The sequence below is a fragment of the Callospermophilus lateralis genome, chromosome 2, assembly GCF_048772815.1.
Source record: "Callospermophilus lateralis isolate mCalLat2 chromosome 2, mCalLat2.hap1, whole genome shotgun sequence".
In the NCBI taxonomy this organism is placed as follows: Eukaryota; Metazoa; Chordata; class Mammalia; order Rodentia; family Sciuridae; genus Callospermophilus; species Callospermophilus lateralis.
The window spans coordinates 202,676,656-202,702,251 of NC_135306.1; the positions used below are offsets into that span (position 1 = coordinate 202,676,656).

The following is a 25,596-nucleotide window of genomic DNA, read 5'->3' on the forward strand; positions in this document are numbered from 1 at the left end:
CACCAACTCTTAGTGTAGACTCAGAGTAAGCTAGTTTCAGGCTGTCTTTCTGTCCTCTGGGTATCTCCATGCCAATTTTTTCTGCTTTTTAAAAATCTTTTTGTCACACCGCTCCCCTGTGTGGTGTAGCCACAATGTCTTGGCACTGATATACTCTTTCATATCCTCCATTTGAAATATCAGTACTTCTGGGCCTCTCCAAATCTCTGACTGTCCAGTATTGAATTTTAGTGAATTCCCTTAAATATCTACCTCACTGAGAAACAGTATTCCCATTGATTCAATTCAAAGCCATAGAGAAACTGGGAAGTACAACCTTTCTCTACTCTACCATATTTGTCCCTCATGGCTAATATTTTTTGAAAGGAGGAATGTGGTTGCATCTTAAACATTTTGAAGTTACTAAACATCAGATGGAACTTACCTGAAAAGGCACAAGCAGCATGTTCTCATAATCACTTTGGGTGCATGGAACAATTGAAAAATAGATGGTTTGACCTGGACTGCATCCAACTCCTTCTGTATGGTGGATTTCACAAACTTAAACAACAAAAAAACAGGCATTTATAGTATGTAAATAATGGATATGTATAGTGGTAAGTACTAGAGGATATGCTTACTATCTTTGAAACCTCTGACTCATTGGGAATATGGATGCTAAATGATCTACCTCATGTACAAAGGGATTGGGGAGAATGAAAACTATCTATGAATAAAGCCAGTACTTAGTTTATGAGAGGAAAAAAGGATTAACCAAAATATTTGCACTGTAAATTGAAAACAATGAAAAGGTACTTGTTTAAGGATTTGAACTTTCTTTCCTATTCACTGGAAATGAGAATTTCCCCTCATTGTTAGAATTAGAGTTTATCTCTGTAAAACAATGGATTTTATAAAAATCTAGGTCCACTTTATGATTTGGTTCTAAGTAGAGCATTGCTAGGTATTGTAGGCATGCTGCCTCCACTCATGATTGGAGTGTACAGAGTTAAAGGAGTGTAAAAATTAGGGTATCTATTGTTAGAGTATGATTTGCACTCAGGCCAGATGTTACAGCAGATGAAATTTGGTGAAATTCCAAGTGAAACATAATAATTGCAAAAATATTTGCTTTCAGGATTAGAACTTTTAGGCCTGACACTACTGTTACTTTATATTTTGGAGAAGGTTGGTCAATAGGTACATAAGTGTTCTGTTCTGGTGTACAACAGGGTGTATATTGATAATGATAATATATTCTGTATTTCCAGAAATGCTAGAATAAAGAATTTTTAATGTTCTCAGTACAAATAATAAATATTTGAGATGATAGATATCCTTACTCCAAGTTGAACATTACACAATGTATCCATGCATCAGAATGTCACATAATATCACCAAGTATGTAAATTTATCATGCATCAGTTAAAAAGTGAAAGTAGCCCCTCATGTTCTTACTGGAGTTATTAAAGATAACTCTTTCAAGATACTCAGTATCATGATATAAATATCATATGTATTCAGCACAAGAGAAGGCACTTAATAATTTTCAAAATAGTAATAAGTTATTTCTGATAATAAAAATACAGTGAGCTGTGCATGGTGGCACATGCCTGTAATCCCAGCAGATCAAGAGGGTGTGGCAGGAGAATTGCAAATTCAATGCCAACCTCAGCAACTTAGTGAGACAATAAGCAACTTACATATATATATAAAGGGCCTGGAATGTGGCTCAGTGGTTAAGCACCCTGGCTTCAATCCCTGATGCAGAACAAACAAATCAACCTCCCAAAGCAGACCAAAACAAAACAAAACAAAAACAATCAAACAAAACAAAACAAACAATCACCACCCCACAACAACAACAACAACAACAACAAACCTATAGTGACTTAGCACAGGACACCACAGACAATTTTTTTCCCCTGAGCTCCAGTAAATAAATATTTTAGGTCATACAGGCAATGATTTTTATTGCAATTGCTTAATTATGATGCTGTAGCATGAAACAGTCATTCATAATACAAAATCAACTGGGTTTGGCTAAGTTTCAATAATATTTTATTTACAAAAACAGGTGTTATTCTGGAAAGAGTTTGCTAATCTCTGGTTAGGGGATGCTGTTGTATCTCCTACTCACATGTTTTATTCACTTCTCCAGCTTCTGGGAGTGTTGATGGCTGGTGTTGTGGCCCCCACTGGGTATTGCACTTAGATAAAGAAAATCTCCTCAATCAATGCCAGACCCTTGTCCTTATCCAATAACTGAAGAATTCAAGCATATTAGAATCATGTTTCCTTGCTTCAAGGCAGAGGAATTCTCGTGGGCAACCCTAGTTCCAGCGTTTCTTGCAAGATCTCCTGGGTCCTCTGTTAGAACTGCATTATACTCTGACACTTATTTCTGCCTAATTCCATTTTTTTTCTCACAGATAATGTTTTGAAAGAACACCTCAATAAGCCTTCTGCACACAAATCTCAGATTTTCCAGTTTCTTGGAAAGCAGATCTATAATAATTGTAATTGTATGGTAGTAGTCAAATAAATTAATGCTATAATAAGAATCGAGAACTAGATTATCCAATGAATATCCCATAGTGGTGTTAGCTGGTGCATGCAGTTGTAATTCAGGTATTAAAATTTTCACTGGTGGTAAACTGGGATGGGTTGTTTATGATCACAGAATTTCAAAAGTTTTAAAAAAGGAATAATTGTTAGGACTTTAGAATGTATCTCTAGAGTATGCTGATATTTATAACTCTTGTAAAGTAGTTCAAATGCATTTTAAAAAGACAATGGAAGACTAGTAGTGATTGACTACCAATCTAAAGTGGAATGTGAAAATCAGAAGATGTATATAAAGAGCAGAGTATAAGTATACCCTCATCTTCCACAGGTAGAGGGCAGAAAAATCTGAAGTCCAAGTCCCAGGACTCAATTTTAAAAATAATGTCAATAAAACTTGAAAATATGAACCTTTCATTGTTTCTTTGTGAAAGGACCTGGCCTTAATTGAGAAATAGGACTTATTTGGGGATGGTTATACCTGAGTTGAGGCATTTGATCCTTTTGAATCCCTACCTTCCCTCCTACTACTTGGCCTGAAAAAATATTGACCCCTCCTCCCTGCTAAAATCTAGTGCTAATGTCTGGTTTAAAGATAGTGCAGAGGTTTATGATTGCAAGAAAATGCATAATTTCCCTGTCATAATTTATTACTATTTTCCTCCTACCAGACGATGAGGAGAAAATATACTCTGTTTGGGACATGTGCCTGTATGCTCAAAGTGCTCAAGTAGCAAGCTAAAACCATCAGCTTGATAGCACATATGGGGAATAATTTTTTGATTTCAAAATTTTATTGGTGCAAATAGCAATTATACAAAATAGTGGGTTTCATTGTGGCTGATTCCTATATGCACATAACATAATTTGGTTAATTTCTTTTCCAAGTAATACCCCACTAAACTCTATTTTGTCCCCCTGATAATTTTCTTTACTCTGACAGTATTATTCAATTTTCATGAGATTCTCATTTTTTCCTTTTTTTCTATCCAGCTTCCACATATGAGAGAAAACATATGACCTTGAATTTATGAGTCTGGATTATTTCACTTAACATAATGATCTCACATTCCATCTATTTTTTGGCAAATGACAAAATTTCATTCTTCTTTATGGCTGAATACAACACTGTTGTGTATAAATATAGCACTGTCTTTATCCCTTAATCTGTTGATGAATACCTGCTCCATAAGTTGGCTCTTGTGATTTGTGCTGCCATAGACATTTGTGTGAATGGTTCTCTAGAGTATGATGATATTAAGTCTTTTGGATAAATACTGAATTACTCACTCTTATACCTGGTCATATAGTGGTTCTATTTCTAGTTTTAAGGAATCTCTATTCTGATTTCCATAGTGACTGTAGTAATTTACATTCTTACAGAGTTCAAATATCAAAGTTCCAATCCCCCAGAATCTTTACCAGCATTTATTGTAATTTTTCTTAATACAACTCTGTTGTATAATTCTAAATCAGATATTGTGATATATCCAGTGATATATTTTCTTTGTTAAAAATTGTTTTGGCTATTATGGGTCTTCTGTCTTTTTATTTGAATTCTAGGACTTTTTTTTTAAGATCTGTGAAGAGTGTCATTGATATGTTGATGGGTATTGCATTGAATGTGTAGATCATGTTGGGTCATATGGTGATTTTATCAATATTAACTCTCCCTATGAAGAAAAGATTCTAAGATTAAGGTGGTCAGCTAGATATTAGATAGAAACACTACACCTGATAGAAAAAAAAATGTAGGCACAACACTCCATGTTGGCTTAGGAACAGACTTCTTTAACAAAATTCCTTAAGTACAAGAAGTAAAATAGAAAACCAACAGACTGGTCGGTATAAAACTAATAAGCTTATTTCCAGAAGAGGAAACAATCAAGAGTGTGAAGAGAGAGCTTTCAGAATGGGAGAAGATTTTTGCTACCCACACTTCAGATAGGGGATTAATTTCCAAGATATAAAAAGAACTCAAAAAGCTTAACAACAATACCACCACCACCACCACTACAATAATCACCTTCACCCCAAACCAGTCAATAAATGGGACAAGAAACTAAAAAGATACATATCAAAAAAAAAAAAAAAGAAATAGGAATGGCCAGCAAATACATGAAAAAAGGTTCAATATCTGTAGAAATTAGAGAAATGCATGTTAAAACTACAATGGGATTTCATCTCATTTCAGTCTGAATATCAATTATCAAGAATACAAGGAACAATAAGTGTTAATGAGGATGTAGGGAAAAGGAAACACTCATACATTGCTGGTGGGACTGCAAAATAGTGCCACCACTCTGGAAAGTGGTATGAAGATTCCTCAAAAATTGGAATGGAAACACCAGTTATTCCACTCCTCAGTATATATCCAAAGGATTTAAAATCAGCATACTATAGTGATGCAGCCACATCAATGTTTACAACAGAACAATTCACAATAGCAGACTTATGGAACAAAACTAGATGCCTATCAACAGATGAATGGATAAAGAAACGTGGCATATATACTATACCAAATGGAATATAAATCAGCTATAAAACGAATGAATTTATGATATTTTCCAGAAAGTGAATGGATATGGAGACTATCATGCTAAGGGAAATAAACCAAGCCCAAAAGACGAAAGGTTAGATTTTTCTCTGTTACATGAATGTTAACACAAAATAAGGTGGGAGGAGGAGAAGAATAGAAGTTCAGTGGATTAGACAAAGAGGAATAAAGGGATGGGAGGGGATAGAAATAGAAAAGACAGTGGAATGAATCTGGCATTATTTCATATGTTCACATATGTATAGAACACAGTGAAACTCACAATTGTGTACATCTGCAAGACTGAGATCCTAATTAGAATAAGATAAAAACCATGCTTGTATAAATATACCAAAGTAAATTCTACTGTCTTGCATAACTAAAACAGAACCAATAAAAGAAAAAGAAAAACGATCAAGATGATCAGAGTATAAACTTGAATAAAGGGGGAGTTTGTTTTTCATATGGAAATAATTGTTCACAGCTTTGAATGACAGCCTAAACAGAATAATAACTACCAATGAGATAGAAGAAGTAATGAAAAGTCTTCAAACAAAGAATAGCCCAGAGTCAGATGGATTCTTATCTGAATTCTACCAGAATTTCAAAGAAGAAATAATGTTAATGGTCCTTAAATTATTCCACAAAATAGAAAGGGATGGAACACTTCCAAATTTATTCTACAAAGCCACTATCATCCTCATGCTACAACCAGATAAAGACACAAAAGGAAAGAAAACTACAGGCCAATTACCCTGATGAACTAAGATGAAAAAATTCTTAATAAAATATTAGCTATTAATATTCAATCATATATTGAGAAGATTACACACCAATACCAAGTTGATTTTTATGCCAATCTTGCAAGGATGTCTTAACTTTCACGAATCAATACGTAATTAGCATATGCATCACCTCCTGTACAATGTTTCTCAAGATCTCAGGGGGATCAGATCTCAAACAAACAATAGAACTTCTGAGATAATTAGATGTGTTTTCTTTCAGCCATTTCAGGCACCCAAAGCTGAGAAGGGTTTATATCAAAGGTATTTGTTAGAGTGTTACAATTTTTTTGTAAACCCCAATGAAGTTCATAGGAGCTCCCCAATGTTTTTGAGAAATATTTGTCACAATAAACATTTCCAACTTGACTGAAGGGAACAGAAATAGTATCAAATGAGAAAGACTCCCAAAAATGCTACACTGATAAGCTAACTTAAAACACCTTTTAGATGATATCATCAGTATATGTTGGATATATTTCAGACATGTGTTTTGTGGATTTACAAATACAGGTTCTATGATTAGAGAACAACACATGAGTAGTCTTATCCTCATTTGGATCTCATTGAAGTGTTTTGGTTCTGGGGGTCAGGGTGTAGCTCAGTGTTAGAGTGCTCTTCTATCAAGAGGGAAGTCTTTAGTTCAAATGATGGCAATTAAAAAATATTCTGGACTTCAAGAACATGCTATAAAAATAAGACTTTTGGGGAAATAGAGAATGTGTCAATTTATTTAGTGAGTCAGAAGGATAGAATAATTTTGTAGCCATAGAATCTATCCTTTGTGTTTTCCTTTATTAACAATTACTAGTCTAGGGCATTTGCTCTCTTTCAGGGTTAATGTGGGATAGTCTATTAGTTGTCCCTCCACCAAGCAGTTTGTGTGATGCCTGAAGTGCTTTTTAGCTTCCTTTTTATCAGTTAACCCCCAATACTTTTTGGTCCATTAAAGCTGTGTTCTCTCAAAAATTCTTTTCACGTGACTTGTCATATCACTCTTTTTGTAATTGTCTCTTAATTTTTGTCCCAAATTAAAATGTAAGTTCCTTAAAGGCAGAGAATCTGATTTATTTGCTTATTAATATATATTAACCTGCTGGCACACAGTAGATGCATAAGTATTTTTAAATGAGTTAATGAGAGTATTTTTTGAATAAGCCACATCAGAATCTGGCTCCCATGAGGAGGGAACTTCAGGGAGAAAAAAAGAAAAAAAGATTTGTCCAAAGATTTTTCACAGAGGTGCAATTTTATTACTCTCTAGTGAGAACAATGTTAAATGTCAAAAGAAGTAGGAAAGGACTTTTATATATTTTACTGTCATGTTTATATTGTGTAGAAGAGTATGTGATTTATTTGTTGCACAATAAATATTTGTGGAATTGATAAATAAATGATAGAATTAAAAAATAATTTTAATGCTATCTTTTTCATGGTCATTACTCTTTGTCTTACTAGCTTTCTGATTTTCTTTAAAAGGGACCATGAATTATTTAAGTAGTGAGAAATGAATTAGGGTACAATTTGTGTACTTCCATGAATGACTTGCAACATCTATGTCCAAATACCTGATACATTTTTTCAAGGTCCCCTCTCTACAATGAATCCATGGAGAACCAGGACGAGATGTAAGAGCTCATTCAGCATTCTCATTCAGACCGTTTAGTCACCCCAGAGACCCAGGAACATAGCCTAGTGTGATTATGAGGTCATGTCATTTCATCCCAGTCCCCCTTCCAGATCACCTCTATGGTCAGGGTCTCTTCAGCATTCTTTTTTCCATTTATGTGTGCAACTCTTCTAAGTTCCTTTACACCCCTTTCTAGCTGATTTCTGACAATCAGCCACCGGAAGGACTCCACCAGCTTCCTGATTAAAGAAGACAAGAAAGGTACAGTAAATATTCAACTATTTAATTTCCACACAACCTTGAGATTCATTTGCCTTTCCATTTATACATACTTTATTATTGTGGCAGTGTAATTTCTAACCAAATCTTCCTTTTCCACTAGACTTGTCTTTCACTAAGATGAGGGGCATATCTGTCCATTAATGTGTGAAAATAATTATAGAGATCAGTAAACAAGGATCAAATGGTATAAATCATCCATTTGCATTCCAATTTTTTGATATATAATTTTTATCTATAATTCACATATCATAATGTTTTTGTAGGACCCAAGTCAGTGAACATCATACTCAATGGTGAAAGACTAAAAGATTTTTTCTCAGAGATCAGAAATAAGGCAAGCATGCCCACTTTCACCACTTATTTTCAACATAGAACTAAAAATTATAGATGGATTAATTAGGCAAGAAAAAGAAACAAAAGGCATCTATATGAAAAAGGAGAAAGTAAAATTATCTGTTTGCAGATGATATGGTCTTCCATGTAAAAAATCCTGAAGATTCCAGAAAATAAGATATTTTAGCTAATGAATAGAAAATGCAGCCAAATAGCATAATACAAAGTCAACATAGAAGGTCAGTTGTATTCATATACACTAATAATGAACAATGTGAAAAGATAATTACAATTGTTGGTTGGTCTTTAAATCACAGTGGCAAAAAAACTGAATAAAGTAACATTTATCATTGGTAGGACTTCATATTGGTAAAATCACTTTGGAAAGCAGTTTGGAAATTTCTCAAAAGACTAGGAATGGGACCACCACATGACTCAGCTGTTCCAGACTTAGGAAATTTATGCCAAAACCCCCAAGTCAGTATACTCTAGTGATACCTGAATTTCAATGTTTGTAGGAGTGCAATTCACAATAGCCAAGATATAAAACCATTGTTAGTGTCTATCAACAGATGAACAGATAAAAAAATATGGTATATACACACATAGACTTTTATTCAGCCATAAAGAAGAATGAAATTATGTTATTTGCTGGTAAATAAATGGAACTGGAAAGCATAATGCTAAGTGAAATAAGCCAGACTCAGCAAGCCAAAGATTGAATGTTTTCTTTCATAGGTGAAAGGTAAAGAGGAAAAAAAGGGAAAAATAAAAGGATCTCATGAGAATAGAAGGGAGAACAGTATAGCAGAGTAAGACAGGCAAGGATGAGGGATGCCAAGGAGAGATGCTGGGCATTGAAATCAACCAAAGTGTGCTATGTCCATGTATAAACAAATCACAATGAGCTCCATGTTTATATGTGATCATAATGAACCAATTAAAAAAATAAACATGTAGAAGAGAGACCATAAGGAAGACAATCAGAGGGAGTGAGAGGGCAGGCAAAAGGGAGGTAAGGGAAAATGAGACATAGGAAATTATGTGCATTTATGAGAATGTCACAATGAACTCCACTATTATGTATTATTATACTGCACTCATAAAAGTATAATAAAATGTTTTGTTTTTTGTATTACAATTATTTCATGTCAATTTTCTGCCTATTATACAAAAATGGTGATGCATAGTGCCAACCACCATTCAAATTGCCATCCTATTTCCTCTCCTGCACCTTGGATGTCACAAAGGGTGTTAAAAGGGACCAATATTGAAACCAAAAACATACCCAGTGACATAGCTCTTCTGTTATCACCTTGGCCTCTCTTGTAAATAACATGGAGATTGTTCATACCTGGAAGGCAAGAGGAGGACAAGCAAGGGTACAGACACAGCCAGATGCAGTGTGTGCCAGCTTCTAATGGCAAAAGCCAGTCCTCCAAGGAACATCTGCCCGATACTGTAGGAAGACATCATCAGGACTATTCCTAGAGACTTCCTTTTGGATGTTGTCCATTCTGACACTGGAATAAAATATGTACATAATTGTCATTCCAGGCAAAGGGTAATTTCACAGTCAATTCAGGCATGGAGAAAATGAAAGTCTCAAATTATTGACTTACTGAGACAAAAAGCATTTATCATAATAGTCATGACACTCAACCCAGCCCAGAAGCGTAGTAAGCAGTAAATGAGGAAGGTGGGGGCAAATGCTGCTGCTGTATCAACGATGCCCAGCTGGAGTAAACACCACAGGTAGACCACCTTCCGCCCAAACCTAAGAAAGATTGGAACAGGTAAGCTTATTTCAGAAAAAAATAATATGTGGAAAACAAGAAAAGATAAAATAACTTGAGATTTAGGGTAAAATGTTTAACAAGTAGGACACAGTACTTGTGGTCTAGCAGAATCATAATACTAGTCAACAATGAAAATCACAGATGTAAGCATCCCTGCTAATCTTAGAATGATGCCAGAATGCACAGAAAAGCACATGGCATAAGAGGATCTTGATGCCACATGGAACCATATCAAGAGGAGGAAAAGGGGAGGTCATAACAAATGTTTGTTTTAAAAAAGTTCATTTAGGAAAGTGGATTTGTGTATCATGTTCAGAGTGCTGAGGAGGGAAATCAAGAGATCCATAGTTGGATGTTTGCAATCTTTAGGTAAATGCTGAAGGATTTGAAAGGAAGTGTGGGAAGAAAATACATCAAAGTTGCAGATAGATGACATAATCAATACTCTGGGCCATGTCAGTGTTCAAAGGCTTTGGGAAGTGTGTTTCAGAAGATGACCTGGCAACTGTTCCCTTTAGCACAAGAACTCATAGGAGGTCCACAGAGGAGAGACAGAGAATAAGAAGCAGAAGGATATATCACACAAAAAAGAACATGGAAATATTTGTGTCATGGAGCTCCAGGGAAGGGTCTCATTCTGGAGTTAACTTGGACAAAGTCCCATGAGCTGATACAAAGTTTTGAGTAATGTTAATTTTTATGGTTTAGATGTGGCGTCTTCCAAAATCTCACATGTGAAACAATGCAAGAAGGCTTGGAGAAGAAATGACCTAATTAAACTAATCAGTGAGTTAAGCCATGGTGGGATTAACTGAGTGGTAAATGGAGGCAGGTGGAGTGTAGATGGAGGAAGTGGTTTATTGGAGTCACAGTTATGATGAATATATTTGCATCTGGTGACAGCAGTCTCTCTCTGCTTCCTAGTTACCATGAGAGTTGCTTCCCTCTGCCACACTCTTCCACCATCATATTCTGCCTTGTCTCCAGCTTCAAGGAATGGAGCTGTCTTTCTATTGTCTAAGGACCTCTAAAACGGTGAGCTCTCAAATAAACTTTTCTTCCTCTACAGTTGTTCTGATTGGGTCCTTTACTCCCAGCAGTGAAAAAATTGACTAGGACATTACTGTCTGGACAAAATTTTAGTTTTGAACATTTTCCCTGTAACTTTTGTTACTTTAGTAGTCTAAGTCATTAAAAGTCTTATGAATTATGTTACCTTCTGTAACAAAATGTAGGGTCTTGCCACATACATTGTGTTACTAAACTTGAATGAGAGAATTCAAGATATAACTGTCTTTTTATGAGCCATGATTGAGGATGAAACAATGCCTGGAAAATTGAGAAATGAAAATACAATCAGTACAACAAATAAATTCTTGTGATAATGGTTACAGAGCTTGAGTGGAAGGGATGAACAGGTAGAGGACAGGATATTTTAAAAGAGATACTCTGTTGGTGGCTACATGGCTTTATACTTTTGACAAAACCCCTAAAACCAGGTAACACCAAGAGTGTGTCCTGTTGTAAACCATGGGCTTTAGTCAATACCACATAAATATTGGTCTATCACATATAATAAACTTATTACACTAATGTAAGTTGCTAAGAATATGTGAGGTTGTTTGTGGGAGGGGGTATTGGGAACTCTCTGTACTTTGGACACAATATTTCTGTAAACCTAAAACTGATGCAAAATTTTAAAGCTTATTGCCAGACATGGTGGTGACTCAGGAGGCTGAGGTAGAATCACAAGTTTAAGGTCAGCCTCACCTGAGGAAAACCCTGTTTCAATAGATAGGTGTGGTTTTAGGGATGCTGTGGGAATCAAAGAAACCAACACTGGAAAATAGAATAGGGAAAAGTGTTGGGAGCTTATCATGGGAAGCTCTGGGTTATTTGAAACAAAAGACTACATACATGAAAATATAAGTAGACCTAAAAGAACTTAGTGGTGAATGATAAAAAGTAATAAAGAGATTAGACAAAAAGATACATCTTATATAGATTTGAAATCTATCATACTAAAAAACATCACATATTTCATAGCATCTATAAAGAGAAATAGTAAGCATGTGAGACATTTCTCTATTGTGATGGATGGGAATGTAGATTAATGGGAATTCATGGACATGAATGGGAATACACAAGGAAAAGGATCTTTGCTGAAACCAATAAGAACATTGTAAATGAGAAGAATGACATTATCCTCGAGTAAAAGGAAGAAGGGTATAGATGGATACTGAATTGTACATAATAAATAAATTTGTGTGCATTTGAAATCTGAAGAAGAAAGATGTCAGAACTGGAAAACTCTCCTGATCATGTGAGGCAACAACACCTGTTCAGTTACAGTGAAGTAGAATGGTGCACATGGTGAGTTATTGCTTTAGGCAGGTTTAAACTACTTTGTATCACTGTGCTTACTGATGTTTTTTTTTCCTATCTCACTCCTCTAACTATACAAATATTTGTATGATAGAAAATTTCAAGATATTCACAGCCTTGAACTTTTCTATGATCCAAATGTACGTGTACAACTAGATACCTGAATCTCCATATATATGTCCATTATGGTTTAGATGTGAACAGATGTGAGCTGTTCCCAAAAAGTTGATTTGTGTGAGACAATTCAAGAAAGTTCAGAGGTGAAGTGATTGGATTATGAGAGTATTAACCAATTGGTGCATAAATTCAGTTGAATGGATTAACCGAGTGGTAACTATAGTTGAGTAACGTGGCTAGAAGAGGGAGGTCACTGGTGGTATGCCTTTTTATATTTTGTCTTGATAAGGAGAGTTCTCTCTCTCTCTCTCTCTCTCTCTCTCTCTCTCTCTCCACCCCTTTCTTGTCATGTTCCTGGCTAATACTTTCCTCCACCATATTTTTTGACCATGATACTTCAAGGAATATAGTCAGCCACCTATGCACTGAGACTTCTGAAATTGTGAGCCCCAAGATAAACATTTATCCTGTAAATTTTCTTTTGTTGGCTCTTTTAGTCACTGTACCAAAAAAGCGGACTGAAACAATGCCAAATATCTCCCACTCAGCAAGTCCAAAACAGATTTCTTGATTTTCTCCACCAACATTTCTCCACTTCTCTAATTCTCTTCCATCTTCTATAGTGGCATTAAGTATAGAGTCTAGTCATTTTTTCAGGCCAGAAGCTTATATCCTCTTTGAAACTTCCATTTCTCTTACTAGCAGCTCTACAATAGTGGAAAATAATCTTAATCTCCAGAAGGTCTTGATGTCTCTACTTCTAAAACATTCCCCAAATCTAGCTCCAACTTTCCATCTCCATGATATCCACTTCCTTTAGACTCCTATCATCTTTACTCTGGGCTACTTTAATAGGCTGATAGATGGTCTTTGTTACCACTCAGTGCAGAAATAAGGCATTTAAAAGGCAAAGTTATAAAATTCCCATTTTGGGGACAAGTGCATGGAGTACTGCATGCATGGCATAAATTAAGGGCATCTGAGTGGCAGGCCACTCCCCTCGTGCTAGGCATGTGAGTGGCAGACTGCTTAGCTTGTAAGCACAGCTCTGTGTGTGAGGCCATGGGTGTGAGGTCTGTGCTTGCTCCACGGCCCACTCCTCAATTGGTTGCTGCAAGGACAGTTATCAGAAATTGCATTGGTGGCTACCTGTAATCTGGTTAGCTATTGCCTGAGTATAAATACATGGTTACTTTGCAGTAAAATCAGACTTGCTTCCTGCTTGGTCTCTGGAGATTTTGTTTAGTGACTCCACAGCCACAAACTCCTATACCCTATATTATGGACCTCATTGCTGGACAAGAGAGAGCCCACACACCCATTAAATTTAAAGGCTGGGAATTGCCACAAGAATAACTTGGATAGAGGTACCACTAAATAGGCAATCAGGGAAAGACTTTTCAGAAGGTAAGATTTGAATCTGAGAACCTAGAAGTTGGGATGAACAGTGTACAGGGAAAAGAATTATAGGCAGAATAAATAGAAAATGCAAATGCCATGTGGTAGAATCCAGCTAGATGTTCTGAAGACTAACAGAGAATGGAGAAGTGGGTAGACAAGGTGAGGAAGGGAGGCTGGGGCCATGTGAACAGAATGGCAAGACTTGATAAGAAACTCAGAGTTTTATTCTACGTATGACAGAAAATCACTGGCTATTACCTGGGTAAGAAAGGCAGAAAAACTTCAAGCTTGAGAAGACACAGGTCAACATAGTGCGTGGATGAAATATGGATTATTAATGCATGTCAAATGCTAGCTGCAAATGTGAGCTACACATACTCTAAAGTGTTCTAAGAAACTGGGTGGTTATGTGTCAGGAATGCAGAGGTCCCTTCATATGATATGGGGGTTGAACTCCATAACTTCTGGTACTAGAAGCAGGGAGAGGTGAGGGGAGTAGAAGAAAGTTGAATAATTGGCACCTAAGCACAAGTGGATGGCAGTAATAAATTCTAAGTTCTACAGCAAAGCTGGGTGACTATAGTTCACAATAACCTATAGTATATTTTATGAATCACTAGAAGAGAGGAGCTTGAAAGCTGTATACCAAAATAATCATAAGGAGACAGAAATGCTTATGACCCAGATTTTATTGGTATATAAGGTATACATAAAATGAAATATCACATAGTATTTCATGATACAATTATTATGTGTTTATAGACATTTTAAAATGTTTAAGGTGATGGAAATATTAACCACATTGTCTTGGTAATTACACACTGTTTGTATGTATTTAAAGTATATAAATACACCAAATTAATGTACTCCATAAATTTGTGAAATAAAATAATTACTAAAGTAAGTTTCTTTACTGCTTTCCATCATTTACTACTTTAGATCTGAAAGGACCATCTTACAAATCTCTGTCATAAGTATTGAAGTTAATCGTTTTACGACTGATCTCCTAGCTGCTACTATTGCCTTCTATCAAATTATACTCCTAATTCAATAGTCACCTCCCTACCATTGTTGCATCCCTTATTAAGCATTTCATTTACAAGTTTAATTATTCTCACAAGACCACTCTATTTAACCAGTTCTAAATCAATAGAACATCAGTCTCATGAAGAAGTTGTTCTCAGACATTCTCCTGGACATCATTCTCACCAAAGATATCTAAGATCATGAATTTTAATACCATATATTAGCCTGTATGCTTTTATCTTCATGGAACTTGAAATCATGTATTATGTAGTCCTGGATTATGTAATATTACCCCTGTTATTGCATGTGGCAGTAGTTTGTTCTTTCTTGTGGCTCAATAGAAATTTATATGAATATAATACATTTTTATTCTACTATTTATGGATAGTAACCTGCATCTCTGCTCAAAGAAAACTTACTTATTTGTATTTTTCATTTAACTGTTTTGATAATTCATTCTCCAGTACAAATTAGTAGTATAGAGACCTGAAAACTAGAGGGAAATGAACTCTCTGATCTAGAAAGCCATACAGGCACCAATTATCTGTTGTATGCTCAAAGTCACAATTTTGAACTGAGAATACTAGGTAGCTTTCAGAATCAGCACTCCCATCAGTGTTCTTGTGGGAGACATGCGTGGATGAGAGCCATGGTTGACTGACTTCTGTAGCTCTGCCAGGGTGCTAGAAGCTACAAACTTCTCACCTCCAAGTTTCATCTTCCTAACTTCTTAATAATTACCTTTTCTGGTTACAAATGTTACCTATTAAAGCCATTTCACAAGGATCAGCATCCAGGTTACAGGTCCAGTGACTTACCATCCCATCAGGGACACAGTGCTACTCAATCCTCAGATTCAGATTTTATAATGATGATTACCTCTGTATGTGTGCCTGCACTGCGTGTGTGAAATGATGACCGGTATAAAAGTATCTATGCTCATTTATCTTACAGGTTCTAGGTGGTTCAGAATATTGCCAAGACCACAAACATACTTTTAAACATGGAAGTGCCTTCTCCCTGAAATCTCCTTTCCTTGCCTTTGTTGAACTAACTGTTACTCATACACCTCACATTCTGGATTTGCTCTGCAATTGCTCCCTGAAACTAGTATGATTAACATACCCTTTTCTGTCCTTAATGCAGAACAATGAATTTTTCACAACAAGTTTTAACTTCCAGTGTATGTATTAAGTGCTAATACTTAGTTTCCTGGAGTCAGAAAGTGAATCCAGTACACAGTTCAGTGCAAAACACAGAGACCTCGTCAAGATTTCTTAAATAAAGAAATAAGTATTTACTGAATACTTAATTTTACCAACAGTACAAAAGAAAATGAGGTGACACTCACCTGTCTGAAGGAAGGCTATATATGAGACTTCCCAACAGCGACCCAGTCATAAACAGAGTTTGAACCACTGATTTTAATGACTGGGATTCACAAACCAGGTCCCACTGGAGGAAAATAAAAAAGCACAGTGGAGTTTTAGAAGGTTTTGAGCCTTTAAAATCTTTGCAGTCAGTGAAAACAGAGTGCAAACTCCCGCATATGATCTCTGCTTTGTGGATCCTGCCCGATCTCCAGCTTCACCTACAGTCACTCTCCCCTGGTTGCCCTTCCTCCACTTATTTTAGCCCTTCAAGTGCACTTGCCTCTCTCTTGTCTCAACCTTCCAATATTCTGCACCTTTTTTCTGCATGACTTTATTCATTTTTACCTTCAGGTCACCAACTCTCTTTATTCCATTAACTTATACAGATTCTTTAGCTATTACAATTAAAACATGTAAAAACACAGTTACCAAAAATTTTAAAACTATAACTTTTTTTCTCATTATGTAAGTGGTACAAGGACCTTGCCTTTGACTTTTCTTAGCAGTCCATACTTCAACTACTACAACATCTCTCATCCTCGGCCACACATTGAATCACTTAAAGGACATCAAAAACACTAGTGTTTGGATTCTATGCCCAGAGATTCTGATTTATTTGCTCTCAGGGTCAGTTTTTCAGCACTGAGAACCACTGACTTAGTATAACATTTGATCACTTTTAAAATTAAAGATCTTTCTCACTAGATTAAATGATAATTATAGTTCATTAACTCCAATACTGTACATTCTCCACAGCATCATAGAGTAAGTAGATAAGCAATTGCTACCTGCAGAAGGACTAAATGTATAAAGCAAGTCCCTTCTTGGCATTACCTCCCAACTCTTTGATCATACAAACAGTATATTGGGATGAGGCACCTTACCTCAGTTATGATGGTGGAGGGGAAGTAGCTTCTGTCATACACCCAGCCATCGACACAGGGCTCCGTGTCTGGCTCAGCTGTGTTGGTGACAGTTTCATTCAGGTGAAGGAGCTGCCACTGGGGACGGATGAAGCGACGGCATTTCTCTGGTTTCAGGTTTGAGTCCAGGGGAATGGAGATCCTCAGGAGGGCATCTTGGCTGAGAGTTCTGGTGTCATTACCAGAGACAGTGTCATTGTCCAGAATCTGGACCCAGCAGCGATGATCAGGAATTGCAGCAGTGAAGTTCTCCAGTACAATATGTGGGTATGTTAGGAGGTTGATGACACAAAAGAGAACTAGCTGAAAGATTTGGAATCTCCCCAGGCCTCCAGCTTGATCCAGGAGCTCATCAAAGGACATTGAGGCTGAACAGGGGATCACCTGAAGGAACCACTTTATGAAGGTAAATTCAGAAGGAGAAAATGCTTCCTTTTCCAAGACCTATAATATGTTGATCCTCATTCAACTTTCTCCTTGAAGGGCTGCGACTCACTGCTGCAGAACAATGGGTTTAGACAGGCAGATAGTTTCAATAAAGTTACAGAAATATTTGTCAAAGAGACTTCTACTTGCTGACAACTGAGCCTGCTTAAAAGATTACTCTGTGAATGATTCTGATCTTTGAGCTTTCTGAGAAGTCAACAGTGGACTTTCAGCGGGTGTAATGTCCACATGACCCTAAACATACCTTTCAATGATCTGTCCTTTTTAGAAAAGGAATGTTCTAATCTCAAAAGTAAAAATCTTTCTGATATTACTGTGTAAAGAATAGAGCATGGCTTTTCTTAGTTAGGACTGAATTTTCACTAGAAGTTACTGATAAATATTCTTGGTTAAAATAAAGGAAAGAGGGATATTGAATGTAAATGCTGACTGTTGGTAACTGTAATTCTGTTTCAGTTTAAATAGTGACTGATTTTAAAGTTTTTGAAATATGGAAACAAATACAATGGACAGAGAGGAAGAAAACAGAACTTTTATGCCATAGTTTATTTTATCAGATTTATTAATTTATTCAAATAGCATTTTTGGTCTTTTATATCAATATATTGTGTACTTAATTACAAATTTGGAAATAGTATATGAGTTTGCTGTTATAAGGTCTATGTTCCAGTTAGTGAGAGATAGACACACAAACTATTTCACAGAAAATGTTTAATGATTCCTTGGTAGAACGGGACAGGAGAGTCATCCCTCTAGAAGTAGAACTTTGAACTTGTGAAGGAGAATTCCTGAGACAATAAATGATTAAAAGGACAGTTTCTGAACAAGAAAGTACATAATTATAAGTAACTAATTATATAAAAAGGTTTGACATAACTATATTTGCAGGATATTCCAAAGAACATGCAGGGTAATAATGAAAGAAGTTGGACTGGTTGAACAAAATCAAAACAAGCAACCAAACAGAATATCTGGAATTAATTATGCAAACTAGAGGTTTTTATCCTTTAACTTTAAATCCATCACCTGTGCAACATCTTAAAATGTATATTTCTGTCCAGGATGCACAAATTTTTTCAGGAAAAGAGTTTTTGAGAATTTAAATGAAATGTTTTAAGTCATATATAAATGCATTAAAATGTACATATTTTGGGTACCCTTTTATGTTTTGACACATTATACATTGTATAGTATTTTAATATGGCCAAACATCTGTTTCCTTAAACATTTACCATTTATTTAATTTAAAATATTTTTAGGTCCAGCGGCCCACCTGCGTGGTAGACAGACCACCCCAACAGGAGGAGGAGCCCAGTGGATGCCTGCACAACCTGATGAAGGGGCCCAGCAGCCCACCTGCGCAGTAGACAGACCACCCCAACTAGAGGAGGGGCCCAGCTGCCGCCTGCGAGGTAGGCAGACGACAAGACTCAGAGAAGGGGCCCAGTGGCCCACCTGCATGGTAGTCAGACCACCCCAACTGGAGGAGGAGCTCAGTGGATGCCTGCACAACCTGATGAAGGGGCCCAGCAGCCTGCCTGCACAGTAGACAGACCACCCCAACTAGAGGAGGGGCCCAGCTGCCGCCTGCGAGGACAACAAGACTCAGAGAAGGGGCCCAGTGGCCCACCTGCATGGTAGTCAGACCACCCCAACTGGAGGAGGGGCCCAGCGGCCCACCTGCATGGTAGACAGACCACCCCAACTGGAGGAGGAGCACAGCCTCCTGCCTGCAGGGTAGGCAGACCACGCGACCTGAAGAAGGGGCCCAGTGGCCTGCCACGCAATAGATAGACCATCCCAACTGGAGGAGGGGCCCAGCGGCCCGCCTGTGCGGTAGACAGACCACCCCAACTGGAGGAGGGAAATGGATGGCATTAGAGCAGATTATGCTAAGTGAAGCTAGCCAATGCCTAAAAAACAAATGCCAAATGTCTTCTTTGATATAAGGAGAGCAACTAAGAACAGAGCAGGGAGGAAGAGCATGAGAAGAGGATTAACATTAAACAGGGAAGAGAGATGGAAGGGAAAGGGAGAGAGAAGGGAAATTGCATGAAATGGAAGGAGACCCTCATTGTTATACAAAATTACATATAAGAGAAAGTGATGGGAAAAGAGAAAAAACAAGGGAGAGAAATGCATTACAGTAGATGGGGTAGAGAGAGAAGATGGGAAGGGAAGGGAGCGGAGGGGGGGATAATAGAGGATAGGATAGGCAACAGAACACAACAGACACTAGTATGGCAGTATGTAAAAAAGTGGATGTGTAACCGATGTGATTTTGCAATCTGTATATGGGGTAAAAATGGGAGTTCATAACCAACTTGAATCAAATGTATGAAATATGATATGTCAAGAACTGTGTAATGTTTTGAACAGCTAATAATAAAAATTTTAAAAAATAAAATATTTTTAGTTGTGATGGACACAATACTTTTTGTTTATGTAGGTTTTTTTAATATGGTACTGGGCATCTACCCCAGTGCCTCACACTTACTAGACATGTGCTCAACCACTAAGTCAGAGCTCCACCATCCTTTATCATTTCTTTCATGGTGAAAACTATCAAAATTATTATTATAACTTTTAAAAATATACAGCACATTATTGTGAGCTATAGTCTCCTCACTGTACAATAGCACACCAATATTTATGCTCCCATCCAACTGTCATTTTGTACACATTGATCAAACTTTTGCCATCTGTCCACTATATTCTCCCAACCTTTTGGCAACATCATTATACTCTGAATTTCTAAGATTCTACATTTGTATGATATGCAATATTTGAGCCTGTTTTATTTCACTTGACATATAGACCTCCAGATCCATCCATGTTGTTGCAAATGACAGGATTTTGTTTCTGTCTTTTCATTCCACTAGCTTCTAAAAAATTCAAATTTTTAAGTGCCTTATACTTATACATTGTAGTGGAGTTTATTGTGACATATTCATACATGCATGAAATGTAATTTGCTCCTTTTCAATCCCCATTACTCCACATTCCATTGCCTCCCCTCCCCCACCTTGCAACTCCTCCTCCTTCTCATTCTTCTTTATGAATATATATGTATTTATATGAATATATATTTTCTTTATATATTCATTCATCTATGAAGTCCTAGCTTGTTTCCACTTCTTAGCTATTGTGAATAGGGCTGCAATGAACATGAGCACGCAAGTATCTTCTTCCACACTGACTTCATGTTCTTTGGGTATATTCTCAGTAGTAGAATTGTTGGGTCATATGGCTTCTCTTTTCAATTTTTAAAAATGTTTTTATTAGTGCATTATACTTACATATAATAGTGGAATTCATTTGCACACAACCATAGATGCATAGAAAATAATTTGCTCCTTTTCAGTCCCTACTACCACCTCTTTTCTTTATTTCCACTGTCCCATATTCCCCTTCCTTTGTTCTACTGGTCTTTCTTTGATTAATTTATTGTTTTTAATGGATGTTTTATAGATAAACATAAAGGAAAACTCTACTGTGTTGTATTAATTTTTTTTGGGGGGGGTGTACTGAGGATTGGACCCAGAAATATTTAAACACTGAGCCACATTTCCAGCCCTTTTTAAAATATTTTATTTAGAGACAGAGTCTCACTGAGTTGGCTTTGGACACTCAATCTTTTTCTTCAGCTTCCTGAGTTTCTGGGATTATAGGGGTGTGCCACCATGCTCAGCCACTGTGTTGTATTCAAATTTAGATACATAGAATAATGTGGTCCATTTTATTCCACAGTCTCTTTCTTTTTCTCTCTTTTCCTTTCCCTTCTATCCTTTTATACTATTCCACTCTCTTGCCTTTTATTTTCAAGTAACTGCCCTCCACCTATCTTTTTCTCTTACTTTGCTTTAGCTTCTGCATGTGAAGGAAAATATTCAACCTTTGACTCTATGAGTCTAACTTATTTCACTTAGTGTTTTGTTCTCCAGTTCAATTCATTTCCCAGCAAATGCCATTATCTCAGTCTTCTTCATGGTTGAGTAAAACTCCATTGTGTGTACATGGCATATCCTATTTTTTCATTCATTTATTAATGAGTATCTGGGCTGGGCTCATAACTTGGTTATTAGTGAATGGCACTGCTATAAATATTGATGTGATGTTCTTGTTTCACTGTAACGGCCTTATTTATTTATTTTTCATGTCCAACAAGAAACAGGATAGCTGGGTCATAGGGTTAATCCATTCCTGGGCTTTGAAGAAATCTACAAACTACATTCCAAAGTGGTTGTACTAGTTTTCAGTGCCACCAAAAATGTTTGAGTGTACCATTCTTGCCAGCATTTATTATTCTTTGCATTCTCCATGATTGACATTCTAAATTGATTGAGATAAAGTCTCAGTATTACTTTGATGTCCATTTCCGTGATTGCTAGAGATATTGAGTATTTTTTGCATGTATTTGTTGATTTTTATATTTTTTCTATTGAGAAATATCTGGTTAGTTCTTCTGCCCACTTGTTGACTGTGTTTTTTTCCTTTTTGTTAAGTATTTTGAGTTTTTTATATATTCTGGACATTAATCCCTCTATGAGGAGTAGCTGGCAAAGATTTCTGTAGGCTTTCTTTTCATTCACTTAATTGTTCCCTTTATTATGCATAAGATTTTTAATTTGATGCCATCCCAGATATTCATTCTTGGATTTTTTTTGAGTTTTAGGGTTTTGCTAAGGAAGTTGGTGCCTGCTCCAATACATTGGAGTGGTGACTTTATGTTTTCCTCCAACAGTTGCAGTTTCTGGTCTAATTCCTAGGTATCAGATCCACTTTGAGTTGACTTTTGTCAGGGTGAAAAGTAAGCATCTACTTTCATTCTTGTACATATGAATATACAGTTTTCATTAGCAACATTTGTTAAAAAGATCATCATTTCTCCAACCTATGTTTTTAGCACCTTTTTGAGTATCAGATTGCTATATGTCTATGTGGTTTTGTCTTTATATCCTCTATTCTATTCTATTGATGTTTTAGTTACTTTTTTGCTGCTGTGAATAAAAGACTTGACAAGATCAATTGTAGAAAAGAAAAGTTTATTTAGGACTCATAGTTTTAGAGGTCTCAATCCATAGACAGCAAGGTCCGGTTCTCAGGGCTTCATGTGAAGCAGAACATCATGGTGAAAGAGTGTTATGGAGGGAAGCAGTTCACATGATAATCAGTAAGCAGAGAAAGACTCCACTTGCCAGGCAAATATATACTCCAAAGGCATACCCCCAATGACCCACCTCCTCAAGCCACACCCTACCTGCTTCCATTTTCACTCAGATAGTCACTTTAGGGGATTATCCACTAACTGGGTTGAGGCTCTCATACCTTAATAATTTCTCCTCTAAAAATGCTTGCATTGTCTTACACATGAGCTTCTGGGGGACAACAAATATTTAAACAATAACATTCCACACCTGACCCACAAAAGCTCATGTTCATCTCATTATGGAAAACACATTTAGTCCATTTCCAAGAGTTCCCATAGGCTGAACAGTTCAAGCTGCCCAAAAGTTTATATTCAAAAAAATCTCCTCTGAGACTCAGAGTAAGCTCATATCATAAGCTCCTGTAAAAATTTAAAAGCAATGTACATGCATCCAAATATAAATGTACAGGGAGTTCAGGAAGTCTAAATCCAGCTAGAAAAACAAGTCCTGTAGTTCCACATCTGGCATCTGGGACACATGGCATGATGTTCTGTCCAAAGGGCTTGTTTAACTCCAATCTGTGGCCTTCTTGATTGTAGCCTACATGGCCTTTCTATTGGTTTGACTCACCTCGGTTTCTGCAGTCGTTCTCAATGGATGTTCCATGGTACTGGAATTTCTTATTCTGGAGGGTTGCCACAGCAGCTTTTGCTTCTTCCTCACATCTTTATGCATTGCCCTCCTTGCTTGCAGGAACTATGATGCTGCTGCACTTTTTCTGGACTCTCACACCTTTATTTGAAATCTCGATGAAGCCTTCCCTGACCTCCAGACTCTACCATGTAACATTTCTGCAGAACCAGGTGGTTGTCAGCAAGGTCTGCCACCAACTTGAACATTAGCTAAGCCTCCAAGGACCCTGGCTGTGGCAGCCTCTGAGTGTCTGGGTATACTACTCTGTTGAAAAAACTCCTAGGTCCCCTTCTGCAAGATGGGGTCCCCACTGGTCTCTTCTTAAGAGAATTTTTACTTTGACTTTCTTGAGTCTGAGATGGATATGATCTTGCCATTTTCTGAGATGCTCTATAGCCATCTTTCTTATTATCTCTGGGGAAAGGTTTTTAGCATTTTAGTTAGGTAATGTGTTTCTCAACTGCAACTTCCATAGACTCAATTTTACTCCCACCTTTCAAGTCAAAATTTTTCAAATCTTTCTGCTCTGCTTTCTTCTCTTGATTATCACAATAAATATGGTTAACAGCCACCAGCAACATGTATGCCACCAGTTCAATTTCATAGATCTGAAATTCTATTCTTTCTAGATACTTCTTTCACCAGAACTTTTAAATCAGCCTCACAGACTTTGGGCAAAATACAGACAATTTCTCAGACAGAACATAACACAAATTGTCTCTACTACAAATTCCAATATGGTTCTCTTTCTCTGAACCTTCTTGAGGCCTGTCTTTACAATCCATGGTTCTATTGGCATTCTCGTATTCTGAGCTCCCATCAGAATGAGTCATTAAGCTCTGCTTACAACAATCTAAAACATTTCCAGCATGCACTACTAAACAGCTCAAATTCCTCCCCCAAATTCCAAAAATCCCCCAAAGCTTCCAAACAACATGGTCACAGCCAAGGCCCCACTTCTCAGTTAGCTTTTTTTGCTGCTATGACTAAAAAGTCTGATAAGAACAATTTTGGAAGAGAAAAAGCTTGTCTGGGACTCACAGTTTCAGAGGTTTCAATCTAAATACAGAAAGCTCTATTCCTTAGAGCTCAAGGTGAAGCACAACATCATGGTGGAAGAGTGTAGTGGAGAGAAGCTCCACACATGATAATCAAGAAGCAGAGAGAGATTCCACTTGCCAGATACAAAATATATACCAACAAGATGGGACCCTAGTGTCCCACTTCCTCCACCCACAACCCACCCACCTTCAGTTTCCATTTAGTTAATCCCATCAGGGGATTAATTCACTGTGGGAGGCCATCCTTGCACCCTGGCTGGGTGAGAGGTTCTTAGACACAGCTGTGTGAGAGCTTTCCCCACCCTTTTCCAGGTTGGAGGGCTTGTCTGTGTAGAGGCATGTCTGGTCACTGCCCTGAAGTCTGAGTCGCTGCCCCTGACCTTGGGATGCTGCCCCCCTTAACCTTCATTGTATAGGATTTTCCCTGGAATTTTTGTAACCCAATAAATGCCCACTCCCTGGCGTGTTCCCTCTCTCTCACTAGCCTCTTCAGTAAACCTCGCTACCGCATGGTGGCTGGAGGCAGGAGCTAGGAGAAGCCATCCTGAAGCTGGTTTTGAAGGTAATTAGAGTCTTGTCTCTTTAATTTAAAACTCCCTAGCATTTTACTCAAGAATTGAACCATCTTTAATGAAGCCAGTGCTGGTCGCTTGGCAGAAGTGGTGCCCTGAATTGAGGTTCATGAGTTAAATCGACTAGCTTGAGTTAGAAAGCACACTCTAGAAATGCAGAATTTCTGACAATTTTTAGGGTCACGAAAGTACCAGGCATTTTTGGAGCAAATGGATGTTAAAAAATCTTTAATGATGGAGAATTCAACTTCTACCAATAAAGACATGTATTTGACTATTTTAGACACAATAATTACTCAGAAGTGAAAGCAGGTCAAAAAGACCTAGTTGCTGCAATTCTTAAAGATTGTAGGTGAATTTTGCCCTTGGTTTTGTGACTAAGATTCACCAAATTTACATACATTGGACAAATTACAAAGGAAATTACATAAAATTTGCCTTTTTAATGAATTTCCTGGAACCTTTGAGAATATTCAAAAGGTTTAGACTGCATTAGAGATCTGTCTTTTTGATTACATGGGCCATAGTCTGTGGCCCCCTGA

At 37.0% G+C, this 25,596-nt stretch overlaps 1 protein-coding gene across 1 annotated transcript in view; it reads right to left on the reverse strand.

Moving 5' to 3' along the window:
- LOC143391921 (steroid transmembrane transporter SLC22A24-like) overlaps positions 1–17,494 on the reverse strand; it is a 28,910-nt gene extending 11,416 nt beyond the window's left edge. Inside the window, exons 1-6 of the mRNA XM_076844713.2 lie at positions 17,093–17,494; positions 16,187–16,290; positions 9,730–9,884; positions 9,462–9,630; positions 7,608–7,731; positions 425–540 (exon numbers count right to left, since the gene is read on the reverse strand). Of these exons, the coding sequence (XP_076700828.2) occupies positions 425–540; positions 7,608–7,731; positions 9,462–9,630; positions 9,730–9,884; positions 16,187–16,290; positions 17,093–17,494 (1,070 nt within the window). The remainder of the gene's footprint in view (positions 1–424; positions 541–7,607; positions 7,732–9,461; positions 9,631–9,729; positions 9,885–16,186; positions 16,291–17,092) is intronic.
- Positions 17,495–25,596: the final 8,102 nt, after the last annotated feature.